Source organism: Eumetopias jubatus, unplaced genomic scaffold (assembly GCF_037043125.1).
Source record: "Eumetopias jubatus isolate StellerSeaLion01/CBP00866 unplaced genomic scaffold, mEumJub1_p1.0 scaffold_8, whole genome shotgun sequence".
Lineage (NCBI taxonomy): Eukaryota > Metazoa > Chordata > Mammalia > Carnivora > Otariidae > Eumetopias > Eumetopias jubatus.
The window spans coordinates 75,603,323-75,625,010 of record NW_028274814.1 but is presented as its reverse complement, the minus strand read 5'-3'; the positions used below and the strand labels follow the sequence as shown (position 1 = coordinate 75,625,010).

Genomic DNA, 21,688 nt, shown 5'->3' with positions numbered 1-21,688 from the left:
TTCTCTTAGAGCCTACAAAAAGGAATATAGTCCTGCTGACATCTTGATTTTAGCATAGTAAGTCCCATGTCAGATTTCTAACCAACAGAACTGTAAAAATAATAAATTCATGTTGTTTTAAGCCATTAAGTCTATGGTAATATGTTACAGTAGCAATAGAGAATTAATACATCATTTCTACCCTAAATCTCTGCCTTCATGTATTTTGTTTGTTTTGGAAAGTAGCACTTTGTCTGGTCATATTAATTTTTTTTTCTCTCAGAAGATTTTAGAATGTCTATAAATTCATAGGATATCAAAATAAACTATACTGTTAAAATTTCAAGATAAGAATATGAACATACAATTCTTAAATTTAAAGGGGAGGGGCACAGAAACTTGGCAATATTTCTTCAGAACATTCAAGGTCTAACACTTTTACATATTTTCTTTCTCTAACAAAATTTTATGCAAGCCTATTTGTTTTTCCTTAATTTAACAGTTATGAGAATGATAGCACTCTCTATATTAGCTAATAGATTTGTAACACAGAGTATAAACATTGTTTTTCCCTGTGTTTTGAGGTAGGCCGGATGAAATTGAGTTAATAATATGTTGCCTAAACTGCTGCTTACCTAAATTCTATTTTTTAACTCATTCTTTATCATTTTTCAGTGTACCCTTCACTTTAAATTAACTCTTTCTTAGAAAATAGTTTGTTTCCTTGCGTAAAAGGCATCTTCTTTGTTTTGGTGGTTACAATGTTGAGCGGCTTACTCATTCTCTTCATCTCTACATTTGCATTTTTTACTTCTACCTACTAGTATTTTTGAGGAAAACAAAGAAATAGGATTGTGGTAAGATGGTAGACCAAGAAGATGTGGAGAATTCTTTCTACAGACATTTAGAAAACAAAAATAAATAAAAGTAAGTGTGTATCTGAGCTTCCAAAAAAAAAAAAAAAGGAATAAATTCCAGGTGCAAAAATGAAGCAGGAACTGAAAACTAGAGCAGTTTTCAGTTACATAAACAAATGCTGCAATACTCTGGGGAGTGTTTACTAGTCTCCATAATCCTCTTTGTTTTAACATCTCAAGGAACAATAGAAGATGAACTTCTCAGGCCCACGTGAGGGGGGGGTTGGAACTGAAATCTCTGCATTAAAAAAACCCCAGGAATCTCAAAGGGCTATCCCTCAGTGAAACTGCATTCTAGACGAGCAGGGGGCAGGCAAGGAAGTCATTCTCTCTAGGTGAAAAAACACGTCCCTGAGAAATCAAAGCCCTTGTGCAAGCCCAGGACTGAAATCACTCAACACTCATGGTCAAGGAATTCCCATGCCAAGGAATCAGCATTAAAACTGTCCCATTCAAGTGCTTCCCTGTTTGTGTAGCACACATAGCTACTGTAGAGGGGCACTCCCTCAACACACATCACATGTGATTACCAAAAAACAAACAATGAAAAATAACCAAGCATAAGAAACAACTTGCCACTAGTGAGTGCCGAAAGACACAAAAAATAAGACACTCAAAGACTTGAGATGAAAAAACAGCCAGAAAAAGAATATAAGACTATAAAACCAGTAAGTTTAGAATTACTAGAATCATATATTATTAAAATACTAAGAAAATAAGATCCTAATATAAAATTTGAGATTTTTATAAAGTACTAAATAGAACTTTTAGAAAGAAAAAATATATATAGTCCTTGAGAACTGGTAAAACATGGCATATTTAACACAGGCCTTTATTTCTACTCCTGAAACCCCACCAAAATGAAAATGAAGAAATTAAAAAGGCTTAGACATGTAAGGACAAGACAATAGGAGAAAAGATAACAAGCGCCAACAGAAATTTTATAAACTGGAACTCAGATCTACAAATGGCAGCTGGGTTGGTTACTGGGTTGGAGACAACTTACATCCAAATCTATGGTGTTGGTGGTAAGAGAAAGATTGGTGGGGAGGAGAAGCTACAAAGAAGCAAGGCAATTCATGCCACTGAACCCCAGAAAGTCTCAGAATTGAGGCACCAGGGGTACCAAAAGGCCCGAGGGAACAAGGACTGGTTGGAAGCCTTTAAAAGGTAGGATTCAATCCCCCGATAATTCAATCCCCCAAATACTCTTCTAACACCCAAGTAGTCAAGCAACTACTTTTAAGCCATCAGGCAGAAGAGGGAAAATTAAACCAGGTAAGCTCTGGACTAGGGGACACCAGGCCTGCTGAGGGCACATACTGAAAATAGAAGAGTTACAAGAAAGTTTACACACAGGGCAGTGACATGCCCCTTCCCTCTAGTATCTGCCCTCCCACCCCGGTTCTCAGAATGTTGGCAACCAAGTTTATACACACACCAAAAACAAAGAGAAAAACCCTAAAAGTAAGACTAACCAAAAAATACAGAACAAGGAATAAAAATTAGGCACATATCAGATTCCCCAACAGCAACATTCAAGCTGGGATAATCAAACATTCCAGTTTGCCCAGGACTGAGGGGACTCCCAGGGCTTAGGACTTTTTAGTTCTGAAACTGGAAAGTCCTAATAACTAGGACAACTAAGTCACGGTAATTAAAAGCCAGAAGACAACAAGAGTATCTTAAAAGTGCCAGATGAAAATAGCTGAATTCTATATGGCTCAAGTATCTTTTATGAGTGATTGGGAAACTAAGACATCTTCAGACTACTACAACTAAAGGAGTTTACTGCTTGTGGAGTTTATTGCTTGTAGAGTCTTCCTAAAGAACTATTAAAGGATATATATTTTAGAGAGCAGCAAGTTGAACCCAAAAGAATGGAGTGAAATGCAGAAGCAATTCTGAGCAAGTAAATTGTTAAACATTTAATTAATCTAAATAACCGTAGACTGTATAGAATAGTAATAATAAGAATGACTAATTTAAGGGATATTAAAACATGATGATAATAAAGTATTAAAAGCCACAGGGGAGTATTGGGAGTCCTTGTATCTTTCCAGGAGTGGAGTAGAGATGTTGATTAAATCAGACAGTGAATCAACAATGCATGCTAAAATTTTAAGAGTGATGAATAAAGACTAGACACAGAATGTATAGTTTCTAAGTCAAGGAGAAAAAAGGTAAAAGGGGGTAGATATTAAAAAAAAAAACAAATCTCATTTCAGTAGAATGAAGAAAAGATGGGGGAAGGCAAAGAAAAAAGCATCATAAATAGTACGTGAAATTGAAGTGGCAGAAATTAAATCCTTACATTTCACTAGTCAACATAAATACAAATGGACTAAACTTCTGAGTTAAAATATAGATTATAAGATTGGGTTATAAAAATATATAGCTACACAGTGTTTATAAGATACTCAAAACATAAGATATGGAAAGGCATACAGTAAATCTGGCTAACCAATCCAAAAAAGGTACTGCTATATTAAAACTAGACAAAACGATTTTCAAAACAGTATGGTATTGGCATAAAAACAGAAATACAGATCAATGGAACAGACTAGAAAACCCAGAAATAAACCCACGCATATATATGGCCAATTAATTTATGATAAAGGAGTCAAGAATGTACATGAATACAAGAATGAATATATAAGAATATATGGTGAAAGGAGGCACCTGGGTGGCTCAGTTGGTTAGGCGTCCAACTCCTGGTTTTGGCTCAGGTCACGATCTCATGGGTTGTGACATTAAGCCCCGTGTCTGGCTCTGCGCTCACTGGGGAGTATGCATGAAGATTCTCTCCCTCTGTCCCTCCCCCAACTTGCACATGTACACTCACTCTCTCTCTCAAATAAATAAATAAGTATTTTAAAAAAGAAGAATATATAGTGAAAGGACAATCTCAATAAATGGTGCTGGGAAAACTGGACAGCCACATGTATAAAAATTAAAGGGATTATACCATCCACACATACACAAAAAAACTCAAAATGGATCAAAGTCTTGAATATAAGACTTGAAACCATAAAACACAGGCAGTAAGTTCCTTGACACTGGTCTTGGCAATGGCTTTTTGGATTTTACACAAAAAAACAAAGGCAACAAAAGCAAAAATAAACAAGTGGACCTACATCAAACTAAAACGTTTGTGCACAGCAAAGGAAACAATCAACAAAATGAAAAGGCAAACTATTAAATGGAAAAAATATTTGCAAATCATACAACTGATAAGGGGTTAATACCCAAAATATATAGAGAACTCATACAACTCAATACCAAAACATCAAACAATCAAATTGAAGAATGGGCAGAGGATCTGAACAGACATTTTTCCAAAGAAGGAATCCAGATGGCCAACAGGCACAAGAGAAGGTGCTCAGCATTATCAGTCATCAAGCAAATGCAAATAAAAACCACAATGAGATATCACCTCACACCTGTTAAAATGACTATTATAAAAAAGGTAGGAAATAACATGTTAGCAAGGAGGTAAGAAATAACATGTTAGCAAGGATGAAGAGAAAAGGGAACCCTTTTGCACTGTTGGTGGGAATGCAAACTGGTGCAGCCACTACTGAAAACAGTACGGAGGCTCCTCAAAAAATTAAAAATAGAACTACCATATGATCCAGCAATTCTACTTCTAGGTATTTATCTGAAGAAAACAAAAATACTAAATTAAAAAGATATGTGCAACCCCATGTTCATTAAAGCATTATTTACAATAGCAAAGACATGGAAACAACTTAAATGTCCATCAGTGGGTGAGTAGATAAAGAAAATGTGAGATATATATGTAAAATGGAATGATGGAATATTATTCAGTCATTAAAAAGAGGGAAATCCTGTCATTTGCGACAACATGGGTGGACCTTGCAGGCATTATGTTAAGTGAAATAAGTCAGACAAAAAAGATAAATACCATATGATCTCACTTGTATATAAAATCTAACCCCTGTCCCCCATCCGCCCCGAAAAATGAGCTCATGGAAATAAACAACCAGATTGGTGGTTGCCAGAGGCAGGGAGTCAGAAGTGGGCAAAATGGGTGAAGGAAGTTAAAAATTTCCAATTATAAAATGCATAAATTGTCAGACTGTGATGTACAGCATGCTGATTATAGTTAATAATACCATATTGCATATTTGAAAGCATCTGGGAAAGTGGATCTTGAAAGTTCTCATCACAAGAATATTGTAACTATGTATAATGACATTATTAACTAGACTTACTGTGGTGATCATTTTGCAATATATACAAGTACCAAATCATTATGTTGTACATCTTGTTAAAAAAAGAATTCAACTGAGTAAATTTGAAGATCTAACTGGCTTTATCAACAATTCATGAATTGATCTAGCAAGTAGAAAGGAACTCCAAGGAGTTGTATAAAATGAAGGTACTTATAGGAAGAGGAAGGGTGGGACAAGAAAATTAAAAGAGTGGATTATTTCTGGTAAGGTTACCTTCTTTTAGAAGTAGGCGGGGTTCTTATCATGCAGATTACCTCACTAGTGCTAATCAGGGAATTTTAGATTGATTGGTTCAAAAATTCTAATCCCGGGGGAGGGTGAAACTTCTTTTAGGTTAGGTATTAAGTCTTGGTGGGGCTTGGCAAAAGTGACTCCATTTTGGCACTATTGTTTCTTTTTAATAATCTGAAACTAATCCAATGTTATGTCAATTATACCTTAAAAATTTTTTTAAAAAACATAAAATGAAAAAAAAATTTTAAAACCATAAAATGAAAAAAAAATGAATTTTTTTTAAAACCATAAAATGGTAACATCTATTAAATCTCAGCAGTGGGTACACACAGTGGATTAAAAAAGGCCAAACCATCATTAGGAAAATCATCAATAAACATGTAAGAAGTTCTTAACTTCACTAGTAATCAGGGAGATGCTAATTAAAACAACGATTAGATTCCATTTCACATCTTATAAGACTGGTGGAAATTGATGTCTGATAACAAGAGTTGGCGGGAATTTAAGAAGTGGGAGCTCTTAGAACATACTGTTTGGCAGAAGTACATAGGGGCAACCACGTGGGAGGCAATTTGGCAATATCCAGTAAAGCTGAAGATATAAACTCTTTTAATCATATACGCTAGAGCAATTCTGTCCATTAGAAATAGAATGTGAACCACAATTATAATTTTAAATTCTCTAGTAACCACATTAAAACAGTAAAAAGAAACAAGTGAAGGTAATTTTAATATTTTTATTTAACTCAGCATATTCAAAACATTATCATTTCAATATGTAATCAATATTAACAAGTATTGAAGTATTTTATGCCTTTTTGTACTAAATCTTCAAAATCTTGTATGTACTTTATAATTAGATCACGTTCAATTTGAATTTCCAGTGCCCAAGAGCCACATGCAGCTAATGGCTTCCATACTAGACAGAGGGGTCCTAGAGAAATTCTTGCACTTGTAGCCAAGGGGAAATACGTATAAGGAGTTTGCAGCAACATTTTTTAAATAAAAGAAAGTGTGTGTGTTTGTGTGTGTGTGTGAAATTGATAAATAAATGATAGTTTATCCATGCAAAATTCTATTCAATAGTTAAAATAAATGAACCACAGCTACATATACAAATATGTATATACCTCAAAAGCATAACAATTAGTAAAAAGAGAAAGTTGCAAATAGACTTGAGCTGTAAATCATCTTACATGTGCCAATTCAAAACACATAAAACTCCAGTATATATTGTTTGTGGCTGGTTAAAGTTATGTAGTATCAATGCATGGGACTGAGACACAACAATTTCAGGAAGATGATTATCTTTGGGAAAGGAGTGATGTAATGGAGCCATAGGACTCTCCAGATAGAGTTATCTGTAATGTTTTTTTCTTTAGGAGAAAGATACAAAGAAAATAAGGGGAAAATGGTAACATCTATTAAATCTCAGCAGTGGGTACACACGGTGGATTAAAAATGGCCATGAATTCTTTGACACTCTTCCCTTCAATAGATCGGGGTCTCTGTCCCTTCCTCTTGATTCTGGGTGGACTCAGTGATTGCCATAACAACAGAATACAGTGAACATACTATGGATTTGTTTTTCAGCCAAAGCTGTAAAAAAAATGAGTTTCCACTTTTGTCTCTTGGAATGTTCCCTTTGGGGAAAAACCAGAAGTTTGATTACTCTAAGATCACCATACTGTGAGGAAGCCCCAGCTAGCCATATCGAGATGATGTGCATAGAGTGAGAGAAAGAGATGCCCAGCTGTTCCCAATCATCCCAGCCCAGGTACCACCAAGCAAGTTTGTGAAGAAGACATCTTGGACTTAATAGGCCCAGCAGATGCAATGTAAGCAGAAGTGAGGAATCCAGATGAAAGATAAAATTGAGGCCCCCATCTAACCTGTTCCTGCTTTCAAAAGCTTTTGGAGCCACCATCATAAAAGTGGCTTGAAGACCTTTCAAATGAGCTATCCTCTCTGTGCTTAGCCAGAATTCCTTCTGATCCATCATATCATGAGCATAGTTATTATTTTAAGTCTCTGTCTTTGGGGATGGTTTGCTGTGTAGCAATAGATAACCAAACATCACATGAATTATGATATTTTTTCTGTACTTCATATTTAAAATAACACATACTTAAATTTCTTTAAAAAATGTTTTAAAAGTAGAGAAATACACCAGATTTTCTAAAGAAGAGTAAGAAGAAAATCAGAGGGCTAGATCTGATTGAGCCAAAACCACAGCAATCGGCTGTCTTGCCAAAATTAAATGAATTATTGAAGTCCCTAAACACTGGATTGCCTTTTTCTCCTTTTTCTTTGCAGACAGAGCTTCATTTTTTTTTTCTCTTCTATAGCTTTAGTTGTGTCATTAAATTACAAAAGTATTGGTTCTTGTTCAAGTTTTAGTAAGTCCACTAGGGAAGTAGCCAGAGCTCCAATCAACATTAATTTCTTTCACAAGTTTCTTTCAAAACTACCATTGCTACCCTTCCACCATCTATCCAGCCCAGACACTTAAAAACTATCTTAGATTCTTCTCTTTCCTTTATCCTCTAAATACAGTTGATTCTAATTATTTGCAGATTCTGTATTTGCAAATGTGCCTACTTGCTAAAATTTATTTGTAACCCCCAAATTAGTATTTGTGGCGCTTTTGTGGTCATTTGTGAACATGTGTTGAGCAGCAAAAAAATCTGAGTCACTCCATGAGCACGTTCCCAGCTGAGGTCAAATAAGGTGACACTCTGCCTTGCTTCAGCTCTCATACTATAAACAAGTGTCCTTTTTGCAGTCTATTCAGTGCCATATTTTTCTCATACTTTTGCTTTTTGTTGGTGATATCACTGTTTAAAATGGTTCACAAGCACAGTGCTGAAGTGCTGTCTCAAGCTCCTAGCACAAGGCTAGGATGTGCCTTACAGAGAAAATACATGTTAGATAAGCTTTATTTAGGCATGAGCTATAGTGCTGTTGGCCATGAGTTCAATGTTGATGAATCAAGAATATATATTAAATAAGTTATCTTTAAAGAGAAACACACATAAAACAAGGTTAAGTATTTTTTTAATTTAAATTTATTTTTTTTAAAGATTTTATTTATTTATTTGACAGAGAGACAGCAAGAGAGGGAACACAAGCAGGAGGGGGCGGAGAGGGAGAGGGGGAAGCAGGCTTCCCACTGAGCAGGGAGCCTGATGCGGGGCTCGATCCCAGGACCCTGGGATCATGACATGAGCCAAAGGCAGACGCTCAACGACTAAGCCACCGAGGCGCCCAACAGAGGTTCAGTATTGATCAGTTGATGGAAATGTTGTGACCTGAGTCCTACAGAAACTTAACCCTGTATTCCCCCGAGGGGCAGTATTTACTCATTGACTGATCATGATGACTTTATAGAATATAATTTCTGTAAATAACAAGAATTGACTGTAACTTATTATCAAGGCTCAGAGGACTATAGCAGGGTGATTGTAAAAGACTGAGCTTTCTGGAGATTTGGAGCAATTAATATTTGCATATTGGAGTTAACAGGAATGCACTCATGAGAAAGGGGAGCTGGCATCACCTTCTTGCCTACTGGACTATAAACATCACGAAGACAGGGAACAAGTCTGTCACATTCACAGTCATGTTGCAGAATCTATCCTGGTGTCTGACACACAGGAAATGCTCAATCAATATCTGATTCAATCATTCATTTCAAATATTAATTGAGCCTCTACTATGTGCCAGACTTTATGCTAGACAATGTATACACAGAACAGTAATATAACAGGCAACTTTCTTGTCCTCAAGGAGCTTACATTCTGGTGGTTGAAAACAGACAATAAACAACACTGAGGTCAGGAAATTAATGAAGAAACTTAGAAAAGCATCAACAGAATAGAAAGTATGGGGTTTGGGGAAGGTTGCTATTTTCTGTAACTTGGTCAAAAGCCTTCTCTAGTAAGGAAATTTTTGAAAAGGAAATCTAAAGGAAGTGAGGGCAAGGTCCATGTAGATATCTGGGAGAAGTGCAAAGAGCTGGAGCCAGGACAGAAGCTGGCATGCTTGTGGAGCAGCAGGGAGGATGGAGTTCCAGAGTGCCACAGAAGGAAAGGGAAGGAAAGGAAAAAGGAAAGGGAAGGAAAGGAAAAAGGAAATGAAAAGGAAGGGGAGGGGAGGGGAGGGGAGGGGAGGGAAGGGGAGGGAAGGGAAGGGAAGGGAAGGAAGGAAGAAAGAAAGAAAGAAGGAAAGAAAGGAAAGGAAAGGAAAGGAAAGAAAGAAAGAAAGAAAGAAAGAAAGAAAGAAAGAAAGAAAGAAAGAAAGAAAGAAAGAAAGAAAGAAAGAAAGAAAAAGAAAGAAAGAAGGAAGGAAAGAAGGACAGAAAGAAAGAAAGAAAAAGAAAGAAAGAAAAAGAAAGAAAAAGAAAAGAAGGAAGTGCCTCTCGAAAGAAGAGGGAAAAGTGTATGACTGGTTCTGTAAAGATGCTGAATATTCCTACTTATGCTCCTTTGGTAAGAAAGTCAAACAGTAATATTAAATAAAAATAGTATTTATCATCAAGTAGAATTACTTGCCATTGCCATTTGAGATAGGGCATCCATTAAGGGACTGCAGAGAGAGAGAGAAACAGGATTTCACTGATATGGAAGGAAAATAGAAATAGTCTCCCCTTTCTCATATTGAAGCCTGCATAATACAAAAAATACAGTCCCTGGAGGATATTAACTGTTTGTGAAAGCCAAATATATGCTTTTAACCTATGACACTTGAGTTCTGAGCAAGAGGCTGCAACAGCTGTTTTTCCATTATTTTGTTTCTCAGGAAAGTAAAAATAAAAAAGAAAGGATACAACGAAAAACAGAAAGCAATTAAAAGCTAACCTTCTACAATGTTCGTTTTGTTAGATATACATATCTTTAAAAAAGAAGATAAAGGTATACTTCTAGAGGTTCCTATAGCTAATATAATGCATTGTCTTACTTACCATTTCTTATGTTAAGTGATCAACAAATATGCAACTGGAAAGCAGGCCACACTTCCTTGTTTCCCTGGGCCTTTATACATCTCAAAAGAGTAATCCTCTAGAGACCTTCACTTCTGATACATAAGGGAAGGAAAACAGCAGTAAAGGAACAATGCATTTTTGGAGAGACTGCGCCCAGCCGTCAGTGCATCTAGCAGAATACTCCAATAAAGCACATTACTTCTCTGGGGTAGAGTCACAAACACTGAATTACAGCCTCACAGAAATTGTGCATTCATATCAGTAAATGGAATTGAATTTCAAGCCTAGAGCTAGTAAGTAGTTAAAAGAATTCAGGTCCAGACACCATAAAAATCTACCGGGCAATTCCACCCAAATCTTTAGGGTAGAACCACACACACCACACTGATTGCCCATCAGCCAATGGCCAAAGGAAGTCCATTTTCACTCCAAAATATTGCCACTCTCACAACACTGTGTACTTGAAAGAGGTTCAAGAGACCTAAGTGGCTGAGGCATGTGCCATTTTGTGAAAATAATAATGAGCTAAGACAGACACAGATTCTGACCCCAAATGCCAATTTTACAAAAAAGGGAGTAAGGCTATTTGTATTTTGTTTTGGCTTCTTCCCCTCCAGCTCTGCCAGAATTTTCTCACTGTGTTTGCCTTCAGGCTTCGCGGCAGCAACATCTCTGTGGTCTGCCCTGTGCACATGAGTAAAAGTCAGTTTGCCATTTGCTAAATTATTTATGGGCTCAGCTGCTGTTTGGATATTTTTATTGCATAATTTTTAAGTAAATATTTTATAAACAGCCAGAGGCTATTGGTAGTTGACACATTTCAGAAAATTAAAGAATAAAATTATATAAATTATATATAATTACATAAAATTATTATACAATTTTACATAAACAATTAAAATTTTATTAAATATTAAAAATATATAAAATCATATAAACCAATATAAAGAATATTGGTATTGACACGTTTCAGAAAATCAAAGAATAAAATTTAAATTGTGTAAAAAGACAAAAGGATCCCCATGTCTTTGTTGATGGAAGACTCATACTGCACCCACAGTGGATGGATTTAAGCACTGTTTAAATAGACTGATTATCAAACCATGCTTTTGAATGTAGATAAATTCTTTAAGAGAGAAATAAAAAAACTGTAGCACTTCAGTTTCTTCTTTGATATTTAGTACAAAGTTAGATTTTGATGATCTTGGTGCTTTCAAAATTAGATGTAGGTTGGTGCTATTCTGCACCTCAAATTTGTTAGTTTTCATTGCTTTAAAACCATTGCTCTAGTAGCAAATGTTATCATTAATAAATTGCCTACTATTTTCCAAATCTCCTATATTTTGCCTAAAACTGGAAGTTTGGATTATCTTTAAAATATGAATCTAGTGCTTGCCAGCTATAGGGTGAACTAAAAAAGATGAAGACCCAAAAGTTAAGTGCCTTTAGAAGTTGAGTGAATAAGGACAAGAGAGAAGTCAAATAAAACACTGAGATCTCAAGTCAGACTGTCTGGGAGAATGGTGCTGCAGAAGAAGAAACAGAAACATCAGGAGAGGATTTCACCTGTGGGAGAGATGATGAATTTACTATCAGGTATGTTGAAGACCATACGAGGTGCTGACAGAATGCCCAGGTTGTGTCCAAGTACCTGATGATGTGGGGCCACAGCTTTGAATTGTGGACAAAACGAATGAATGAAACAGTCAGATCAAGCAAATATTCATATTATCAACAAATCATGCGGCAGTTAATACTGCTTTCTTTTGCTTCTGCTGCCCTGCATTGCTAGCATAGCATCTTTCACAACGTGATGTATGTTTGTGTGAAACTTTAAGCCAAATAGCTAGTTTTTAACCTTTAAGCTGCTTGTCTACCAAAAGGCTATTACTTCATGTAGATTTTAGTCATTATTTTCACCAAAAGTGTTATGTTTGTGTTTATACAAAATATAGATACATAACGCTTTGTATTGACATGATCTTTCTTTTCTTTTCTTTTTTTTTTAAGATTTTATTTATTTATTTATTTGACACAGAGAGAGAGATCACAAGCAGTGGGGAGGAGGGCAGAGGGAGAGAGAGAAGCAGGCTCCCGGCCGAGCAGGGAGCCCTATGTGGGGCTCGATCCCAGGACCCTGAGATCATGACCTGAGCTGAAGGTAGCCACTTAATGACTGAGCCACCCAGGTACCCGACATGATCTTTTCAATCAAGGGATGAAAATATGCTCTGCTTATTATTTCCCTGGCTACATTACATATTGAAAACTGAGCTCCAGGACTACAGACCTATATCGAAATTTATCTTGTGCAGTTTTCTCTTGCAATTGCCTTGCTTCTCCAGGATCTGCCTGCCTTCCTAAGACTCTCTTATCTTCCACAGCCCTAGTCCTAGCCTTAGCCTGTTCTTAGGCCCCAGTTCCACACAGGCCAGAGACAAATGTCAGGGTTCTTAGTTAAAACAACAGAGTCCCTTCTGACTTGTTTAGACAGAAAACTATTTTACTAGAGGATGAGTAGAAGGGTTGCAGAAACAGATTTGCGACTGTACCTCTAGGAACAATGCCCATAACCATCCCAAAGAATGGGTCCAGTGAAAAACCATCACTATTTATTGTTGCTGCCACCAGGCGCTAAAAGCCAGGGACTCACCTTCACTTAAATCACTGCTGTTGCTACTTTGGCATCAAAACCTCACCCCTGCAACGGCTACCACTACCACACCTGCAAAACAGAAGTGCCACATGATACGCACTCCTCATTATTGCTCATTTCTAAGCTGAAGTCTCCTTGGAGTCATCTCTTTGGTGAAGAGTAGATCATACACCTGCATCTCGGGTGCATGGACAACTGTAATTTACATTCTGAATTCTGGTTCCTGTTTCCTGAGTCTCCTTTGTTGCTCATGAGGCCCAGGATTCAGGGTCCTAGTGGTGACCACTGAGCTTCCATGATAATCCCCTGCTGAGTCACAGCTTCCCCTGCTTTCAGGGCCCAAGTGCCCAGGACTGGGTTTCTGCTTTGGGACAGCTGTACTGACTGTTCCTGCTCATTTATTTCCCTAGAGATTGGAATCCTGGCCTTTCGATTAGCCCAGTGCTTGGAATTCTGCTAACCCACCTTGCTCTGGCCAGTCTCTTTCATGTAGACCTCCGAACCCCAAGGCACATAGTAAGTGTATAATAAATGTTGAATAAAGGAAACATTCTACCAATAAAGACTTCCTAGATGACAAGTACATATCTTTCCAAATCCTTTCTACTGGGAATCCTGATACCTTTCATCTAGAACCACCAATCTTCTGTGTCGCTTGGACAAGGCACCTCCCCACCTGCTACCTTCCAGCAGTCATGTTTCTCATCCCCTTAACCAATAGAGATCTGGCTGTACCAATACCATGTGACATGACTTTAGACAAATCATTTAATCATCACAGACCTTGTGTTGTCTAAACTATATGCACAGTTCTTTGAACTAATTTTTTTTTTTCTTTTAAAATAGGCCCCACGCCTAGCATGGAGCCCAACACAGGGCTTGAACTCGCACCTGAGTAAGACACCAAAATCACACACTTAACCTGAGCCACCCAGGGGCCTCTGAACTAATTTTTTAATTGTACACAATATCTATATGGGATATTACTACAAAATAGGACATGTCTCTTTTCCTTTCCCCCTGATATAGTGAAGATCTACAGTATTCAAATAATATCATATTTTTTAAAACAGGTATACAGATGTTCCTTAACTTACAATGGGGAAATGTCCTGATCAACCCATTGTAAGTTGAAAATATTATAAGTTGAAAATGCATTTAATACACCTAACCTACCAAACATCATAGCTAGCCTAGCCTCCCTTAAACATGCTCAGAACACTTAGATTAGTTAGACAAAATCATTCAACACAAAGCCCATTTTATAATAAAGTGTTGAGTATCTCATGTAACTTATTGAATACTGTGTTGAAAATGAAAACCAGAATGGTTGTAAGTATATCAGTTGTTTACCCTTGTGATTGTGTGGTTGACTGGGAGCTGTGGCTCTCTGCTGCTATCCAGCAATGAGAGAGACAGAAAGAGAGAGAGAGAGAGAGAGAGAGAGATTATCTTTCTGCATATTGCTAGCCTGGGAAAAGATCAAAATCCAAAAATCAAAGTACGGTTTCTACTGAATGCATATCACTTTTGCACCATCATAAAGTTGAAAAATTGTAAGTTGAACCATCATAAATTGGGGACCATCTGTTCTGAATTTTCTTGGAAAAAGGGGTGAGGCCAACTACAAAGAACCCTGTAGTTGTAGCTAAAGCATCTTAGTACAAGTCCTAACTTCTCTACTTACTAGCCATGTGTCATTGAGCAAGTTATTTAAAATTTCTGAGTTATTGGGTGCCTGGGTGGCTCAGTCGTTAAGCGTCTGCCTTCAGCTCAGGTCATGATCCCAGGGTCCTGGGATCGAGTCCCACATTGGGCTCCTTGCTCCGCAGGAAGACTGCTTCTCCCTCTCCCACTCCCCCTGCTTGTGTTCCCTCTCTCACTGTGTCTCTCTGTCAAAAAATAAATAAAATCTTAAAAAAAATAAAATTTCTGAGTTATCTTTTAATTCATGTGACTAAGGATATTAAGCCTGTGATGTTGTGATTTTTAATAAATACATTTTTTTGGGTTTTGTTCTCAGTTCCTGGTTCACAGCTTCCAAAACCCTTGGAGTTTCCTGAGCAGTAAGAGCAATGGAAACATCTTTCATCATAATATCTGGTCTTCTGTCCTCAGTTCCTGAAATTGCTTCAGAGCCATAAAGGTGAAATGGGGGTCTTGCTGTTCATAACAAGCCCCTTTCAACTACAGTGGAGTTTATGTTAATGAGGTGACTTCTGGAAAACCCCTAAAAATGGGGGGATGGGGAGGGGGCTGGCTGCCAGAGGAACAAACCATGAGTAGAGGATTAGAACTTTCTAACCTGATTTCTGGGGTGAGGAGAGGGACTGGAGTTTGAATCAGTTGCCAATGGCAAATGATTTGATCAATCATTACAATCATGTAATGAAGCCTCCATAAAAACCCCAAAGGAAGGGATTCAGAGAGCTTCCAGGTGGGTGAGCCAGAATACTACCATAAGCCCCTGTGCTGGGCCCCAGAGTCCACAGGGATAGAAGCTCCTTTGTTTGGGACTCTTCCTCATGTATCTCTTTATCTGGCTGTTGATTTACGACCTTTAATATCCTTTGTAATAAACCAGTAATCTGGTGAGTAAACTGGTTTCCTGAGTTCTGTGAGCTGCTCTAGCAAATTAATTGAACCCAAGGAGGGGGTTGTGGGAACCTCTGATTTACAGCCAGTCAGAAGCACTAGTAACAACCTGGACTTGCAATTGGCATCTGAGGTGGAGGGCAGTCTTGTGGGACCAAGCCCTTAACCTGTGGAATTCGATGCTCTCTCTGGATAATGTCAGAACTGACTTGAACTGTAGGACACCCAGCTCTTGGTGATGTGGAGGGGGGAAACCCACCACAATGGGATTTGTAGCAGAATTGTCCCCCGATCTCATGCAGTTATTGTGAAGCTCAAATAAGACCATTTATGTGAAAATGCTCTACAAATATAAAAAGCATAAAACAAATATAAGATGATATTATTAATGTTGATGTCAAGAGTTTATAAACATCCATATCTAAAACTGCCTCCAAAATAGGAAATGAGATAAGCATTGACTTCCAGAACAAAGTCTCTCTTTCTTTTCAGTTCATACCCACAATCTCTATAAAAGGAACCTGAAACATCTACCTTGTGAACCTCTGCATGGAAGCAGGGTTAGGAAATAGTCACAAAAGAGCATGCAATGATTGCCATGTACCTACAGATATTCGTCAGGAGATGGAAGCAGAATATTTAAGCTGTTAACAGAATTTTCACTGAATTCTCTTAATTAGCTCACACCAGGGGAGTGAACATAATCCACTCTCCGCATTTCCAGAGACTTCCAATGTGTCAGGAATCTATCTATTTTTATTACATGGATTGCTTTACAAATAAGCACAGTGTGACGCATCAGTGCTTTATAAAAACTGCATTATTGCACCAATTTGTTCAGAAGCCAAGAAGAGAATAACAGCACAGCCTAGAGAGAATTTAATGGGCCCAGCTTGAACTTCTTTCCAGCCAACACCATTGAACACCTGTTAACAATCATGAAGAAGTTATAGGGAATATTGAGCGTCTAAGCACACTGCTCTAAATTCCATACTCCGGCAGTGTTGATTTATTTTCTCTTGAGGTTCCTATGGCTAAACTTCCTTGCCAAAGGTTTATCCTTGAAAAAAAAAAAAAATCTCTCCTTACAAGACTTTCAGAGACATGTAGGATGGACTAAGACCGAAAAGTAACCAGCTCAATAAACTGAGCTTTGTTATGAGTTGAGGAATTACATACTAACGAAAATCTCTTGCTTGGAAAGAGACACTACAAGCAAAGTTTAAAAAAAATGACAAATGTAGAAAATCACTGCAACACATATCACACAGAAAAAGATTAATGGTTTTAACTATGTAAAGAACTTGTAAAAATAGGGAACAAAAGCTCCATTAACCCTAGAGAAAAACAGGCTAGAGCTAAAAAAAAAAAAAAACAACAACATACAAACCATTCTCAACCATAAGAAAAATGCAAATAAAAACTTTACTGAGATATAGTTTCTTAAATATCCAAAAGTATATCCAAAGTATAACAAAGTAGCCTGTTAGAAAGGCCTAAGGAAATAATACTCATATATGGCAATATCTAGCAAAATTATATATGAACTTATCCTTTATCCAAAAATCCCACATCTAGAAATATATCCCAAAGACAACACTAGCAACATTATGAACAGATATGTGTACAAGGGATTCATTACAAAGTTATTTGAAAAGAAAAATACTTAAAGCAAACCTATTGTGCATCAAGAGAGGAATGACTGAATAAACTATGGTCCAATGATTCTCAAACTTTAGGTGCATCAGAATCACCTGGTGGTCTTTTTATCACACAAATTGCTGGGCCCCAATCCCAGAGTTTCTGATTCAGAAGGTCTGGAGTGGAGCCTAAAAATTTGCATTTTTACCAAGTTTCCAAGTGATGGTTGGTGATGCCGCTGGTCCAGGAGCCACAGTTTGAGAACCACTGCTTAGTATGTCCACACAATGGGATATTTGCAGCTGTAAAAAGGAAGAGTATCTTTATATATTAATATGGAGTCATCTTTGGGTTATAGTTTTTAGTGAAAATAGGCAAAATTTTAAAAAAAGCTTGCTGTTATTAAAAAGACAGACCATAAAAAATTTTAAAGTGGTTATATCTATGGGAGAGAAAATGGAGTGGTGTTAGACTTCTCGGTATAGATTTGCTTTATAAATTTAACTTTGGAAGAATGTAAATATTTTAGTTAATTATAAAGCGAAATAAGTTTTTGATAAAATCTCTAAAAATAAAAAAAAATGATATGATATTAATAGACCTAAATGTGTTTGCAGTTGGTGGCAGAACTACACAAAGAAATAAAGACTTTAAAACATAGTTATTTGAATGTACAGCCCTAGTAGAATATGCCTGACAAAAGGATGTGTCAAAAATGAAATAAAATTTCAGGGGCGACTGGGTGGCTCAGTTGGTTGAGCATCGGACTCTTGGTTTTGGCTCAGGGCATGGTCTCAGGGTCGTGAGATTGAGCCCCCTGTCAGGCTCCCGCGCTCACTGCAAAATGTGCTTGAGATTCTCTTTCTCTCTCTCTCCCTCTGTCTCTCTCCCCCACCTCCCACTCATGCACGCACTCTCTCTAAAATAAATAAATAAAATCTTTTTAAAAAATGACATAAAATTTCTGGGGCACCGGGGTGGCTCAGTTGGTTAAGCGACTGCCTTCGGCTCAGGTCATGATCCCGGAGTCCAAGGATCGAGTCCCACATCAGGCTCCCTGCTCAGTGGGGAATCCCCTTCTCCTTCTGACCCTTTCCCCTCTCATGCTCTCCCTCTCTCTCTCAAATAAATAAATAAAATCTTTACCAAAAAATGACATAAAATTTCAAACTCTTCAGTAATCATATTGTTGGCAATAATGTAGGTACTGTTATTCAGAGACTGTTATATGTAATAAAGAAAATTAGTAATTATGGGTTTTTTTTAAAATTTTATTTTATTATGTTATCTTAGTCATCATACACTACATCATTAGTTTTTGATGTAGTGTTCCATGATTCATTGTTTGTGCATAACACCCAATGCTCCACGCAGATCGTGCCCTCTTTAATACCCATCACCAGGCTAACCCATCCCCCACCTCCTCCCCTCTAGAACCCTCAGTCTGTTTTTCAGAGTCCATCGTCTCTCATGGTTCATCTCTCCCTCCAATTCCACTCCCCCTTCATTTTTCCCTTCCTTCTCCTAATGTCCTCCATGTTATTCCTTATGTTCCACAAATAAGTGAAACCATATGATAATTGACTTTCTCTGCTTGACTTATTTCACTTAGCTTAATCTCCTCCAGTCCCATGCATGTTGATGTAAAAGTTGGGTATTCATCCTTTCTGATGGCAATTATGGGATATTTTAAGGTATTTTTAATTCTACCATTCTTGGTGTCCTTGATAAGTAGGATCCTTGGCATGAGAGAAAGGAGACACAATATATTATAGAAGAGTTTATATACAAACCTTATGATCTTGAATTTTAATTTGAAGTATCAGTATCAACTCGTAGTTCACTTTATCTTTTAAGAAGCAACACAAAATAAAACATCTTTTTAAAATAAAACATTTCTGCCCCACTGGCTGCTCTGAAAAGCCATCTTTGCATTGTTCGCGTGTCCGCCACCCGGTTCGCGGCAACCACATCCGCCGCGCGCCTCCTCCGCCACCGCGGACTCCAGCAGCTTTCTCACCAGAGTCCTCGAACTCTTGCTTTCTTTTTAATCCGCGGCATCGGATCACCGGCGTGCCCCATCACGTCAGACGCGGCCGTGGACACCAGCTCCGAGGTCACCACCAAGGGCTTAAAGAAGAAGGAAGTTGTGGAGGAGGCAAAGAATGGAAGAGACGCGCCTGCTGATGGGAACGCTAATGAGGAAAATGGAGAGCAGGAGGCCGACAATGAGGTAGATGAAGAAGAGGAAGAAGAGGGGGAGGAAGAGGAGGAGGAAGGCGATGGTGAGGAAGAGGCTGGAGACGAAGACGAGGGGGCCGAGGCAGCTACGGGCAAACGGGCAGCTGAAGACGATGAGGATGACGATGTCGACACCAAGAAGCAGAAGACTGATGAGGATGACTAGACAGCAAAAAAGGAAAAGTTAAACTTAACAACAACAACAACAAAAAGGCCACCGTGACCTATTCACCCTCCACTTCCCGTCTCAGAATCTAAACGTGGTCGCCTTCGAGTAGAGTCGCGCCCGCCTGCCGAACGCGGGCAGCGCCACCCACAGATGACACACGCTCTCCGCCACCCAGCCAAAACCACAACGTGAATCTGCAACAGGGGAGGAAAAAAGAACCAAACTTCCAAGGCCCTGCTTTTTTTCTTAAAAGTATTTTAAAAAGGAAAATCTGTATTTTTTATTTACATTTTATATTTTTGTACATATTGTTAGGGGTCAGCCATTTTTAATGATCTCGGATGACCAAACCGGCCTTTGGAGCGTTCTCTGTCCTACTTCTGACTTTACTTGTGGTGCGACCATGTTCATTATAATCTCAAAGGAGAAAAAAAAACTTGTAAAAAAAGCAAAAACAACAACAAAAAAACAATCTTATTCCGAGCATTCCAGTAACTTTTTTTGTGTATGTACTTAGCTGTACTATAAGTAGTTGGTTTGTATGAGATGGTTAAAAAGGCCAAAGATAAAAAGTTTCTTTTTTCCTTTTTTGTATATGAAGTTGCTGTTTATTTATTTATTTATTTTTGGCCTGTTTGATGTATGTGTGAAACAATGTTGTCCAACAATAAACCGGAATTTTATTTTGCTGAATTGAAAAAAATAAAATAAGACAAAAAATAAAATAAAATAAAACATTTCTTAGCTCTGTTCTCTAAAAAGGCTGCCCAAATTGTGATCTTTAAATTTCCTACTAAAAGTAAATGGCTCCTTGGAAAAATGGTTGATTCCAGGTCAGAGTTAGGAAATGTATAAGATCTCAAGGAAAACTTCAAACACATCTGGGATCATGTCAAGAGGACTCAAGCCAACAAGAGACTCCCACTAGCCAAAGACAAGATACCCTGAGTCTCAAAGAGAGTAACTGTAAGGGATTGAAGGTCATCAGCTATGTTTAAATCCATAAGTTCACAGTAATACTCAAAAAGAAACTTAAAAAGAGGAAAGAAAGAAAAAGAAGGCTGAATCGATTACCACTGGGACATGCCAGTGAACCAACTTATTACAGCCTTCCCCTGGTATCTCAAAGTAGAGCATTTCCTATGAAACTTTTGGTAAGCTGAAATGGCATAAAGAGAACAATTACCGTTAATTTACATGGAAAATTTTCGAGCATTCCCAGACTCAAAAAAACAACCTCTCTCAGGCTTTCTGATACCTTAGGACACATCTTGCTAACTGATGCACAAAATAAATCGAGATAAAGCACAGATGCCCACAGTTGAAAGCTACTGCAGCCTGATGCTGAGATGCTAGATGTAGTTCCCGGGGAAGGCGCTTGGGGGCGCCACTCTCGCTGCTGTGGAGGGTGCGGCTGCTGTAACGGCTTGCTGCAAAACAAATGCTTTTCTTCGTAAAAGCAAAAATCCTCATCGGATTTCTTTGAGTTAGCAAAAACAGGTACCAATATAAGTCTTTCACAAAAGCAAAGTGGTATAACGTGAATATTCAAAAGACAGTTTAAAAACTGTTAAAGAAGAAGGATTCAAACACTTGTCCTGCCTTTTTAATACAAACTGTACTCCCGGCTTACCGAGAAGACGACGAAGGGAGAAATCTCTTTATAGAAGTATTCTGCAATGAATTAGAATGAGAACAGCAGCATTTGAACTCATAATGAAATAACAAATTTGGTAGTAATCATCAACAGCTGATAATATCACCAAAGTAGAGATCACCAAATATTATGTACTCCTAATGAAATGAAATCAGAGTGGAGTCTGATTAAAACTCTGGATCCAACAATCAATTTACAGGACATTCAAAGGACAAACAAACATGTGTAACAACACTCTAGGAATACAACAGCAAAATCCACACTGCGGGGAATTACCTGGGAAACAAATTGGGTTCTTCAACAAACTGCAAAGCAAGCAAGAAAGAAGATGCAGGTGGAATCTATGTGTCTTAAGAT

The 21,688-nt window shown here is 37.7% G+C and overlaps 1 protein-coding gene across 1 annotated transcript; it reads left to right on the top strand.

The window, feature by feature from the left end:
• Window positions 1-1,863: 1,863 nt before the first annotated feature.
• LOC114224072 (uncharacterized) lies at window positions 1,864-19,696 on the top strand. Its single transcript, XM_088025714.1, has 2 exons — window positions 1,864-2,066; window positions 19,188-19,696. The coding sequence occupies exons 1-2, from the start codon at window positions 1,864-1,866 to the stop codon at window positions 19,669-19,671; spliced, it is 687 nt and encodes a 228-aa protein (XP_087881840.1). The 3' UTR covers window positions 19,672-19,696.
• The last annotated feature ends 1,992 nt before the right edge of the window (window positions 19,697-21,688 follow it).

Coding starts and splice junctions, on each gene's coding strand:
- LOC114224072 (XM_088025714.1), top strand. CDS start 1,864: ATGGCAGCTGGGTTGGTTACTGGGTTGGAGACAACTTACATCCAAATC. Junction 2,067..19,187: donor TGGTTGGAAGCCTTTAAAAG/GTAGGATTCAAT, acceptor TGCTCTGAAAAG/CCATCTTTGCATTGTTCGCG.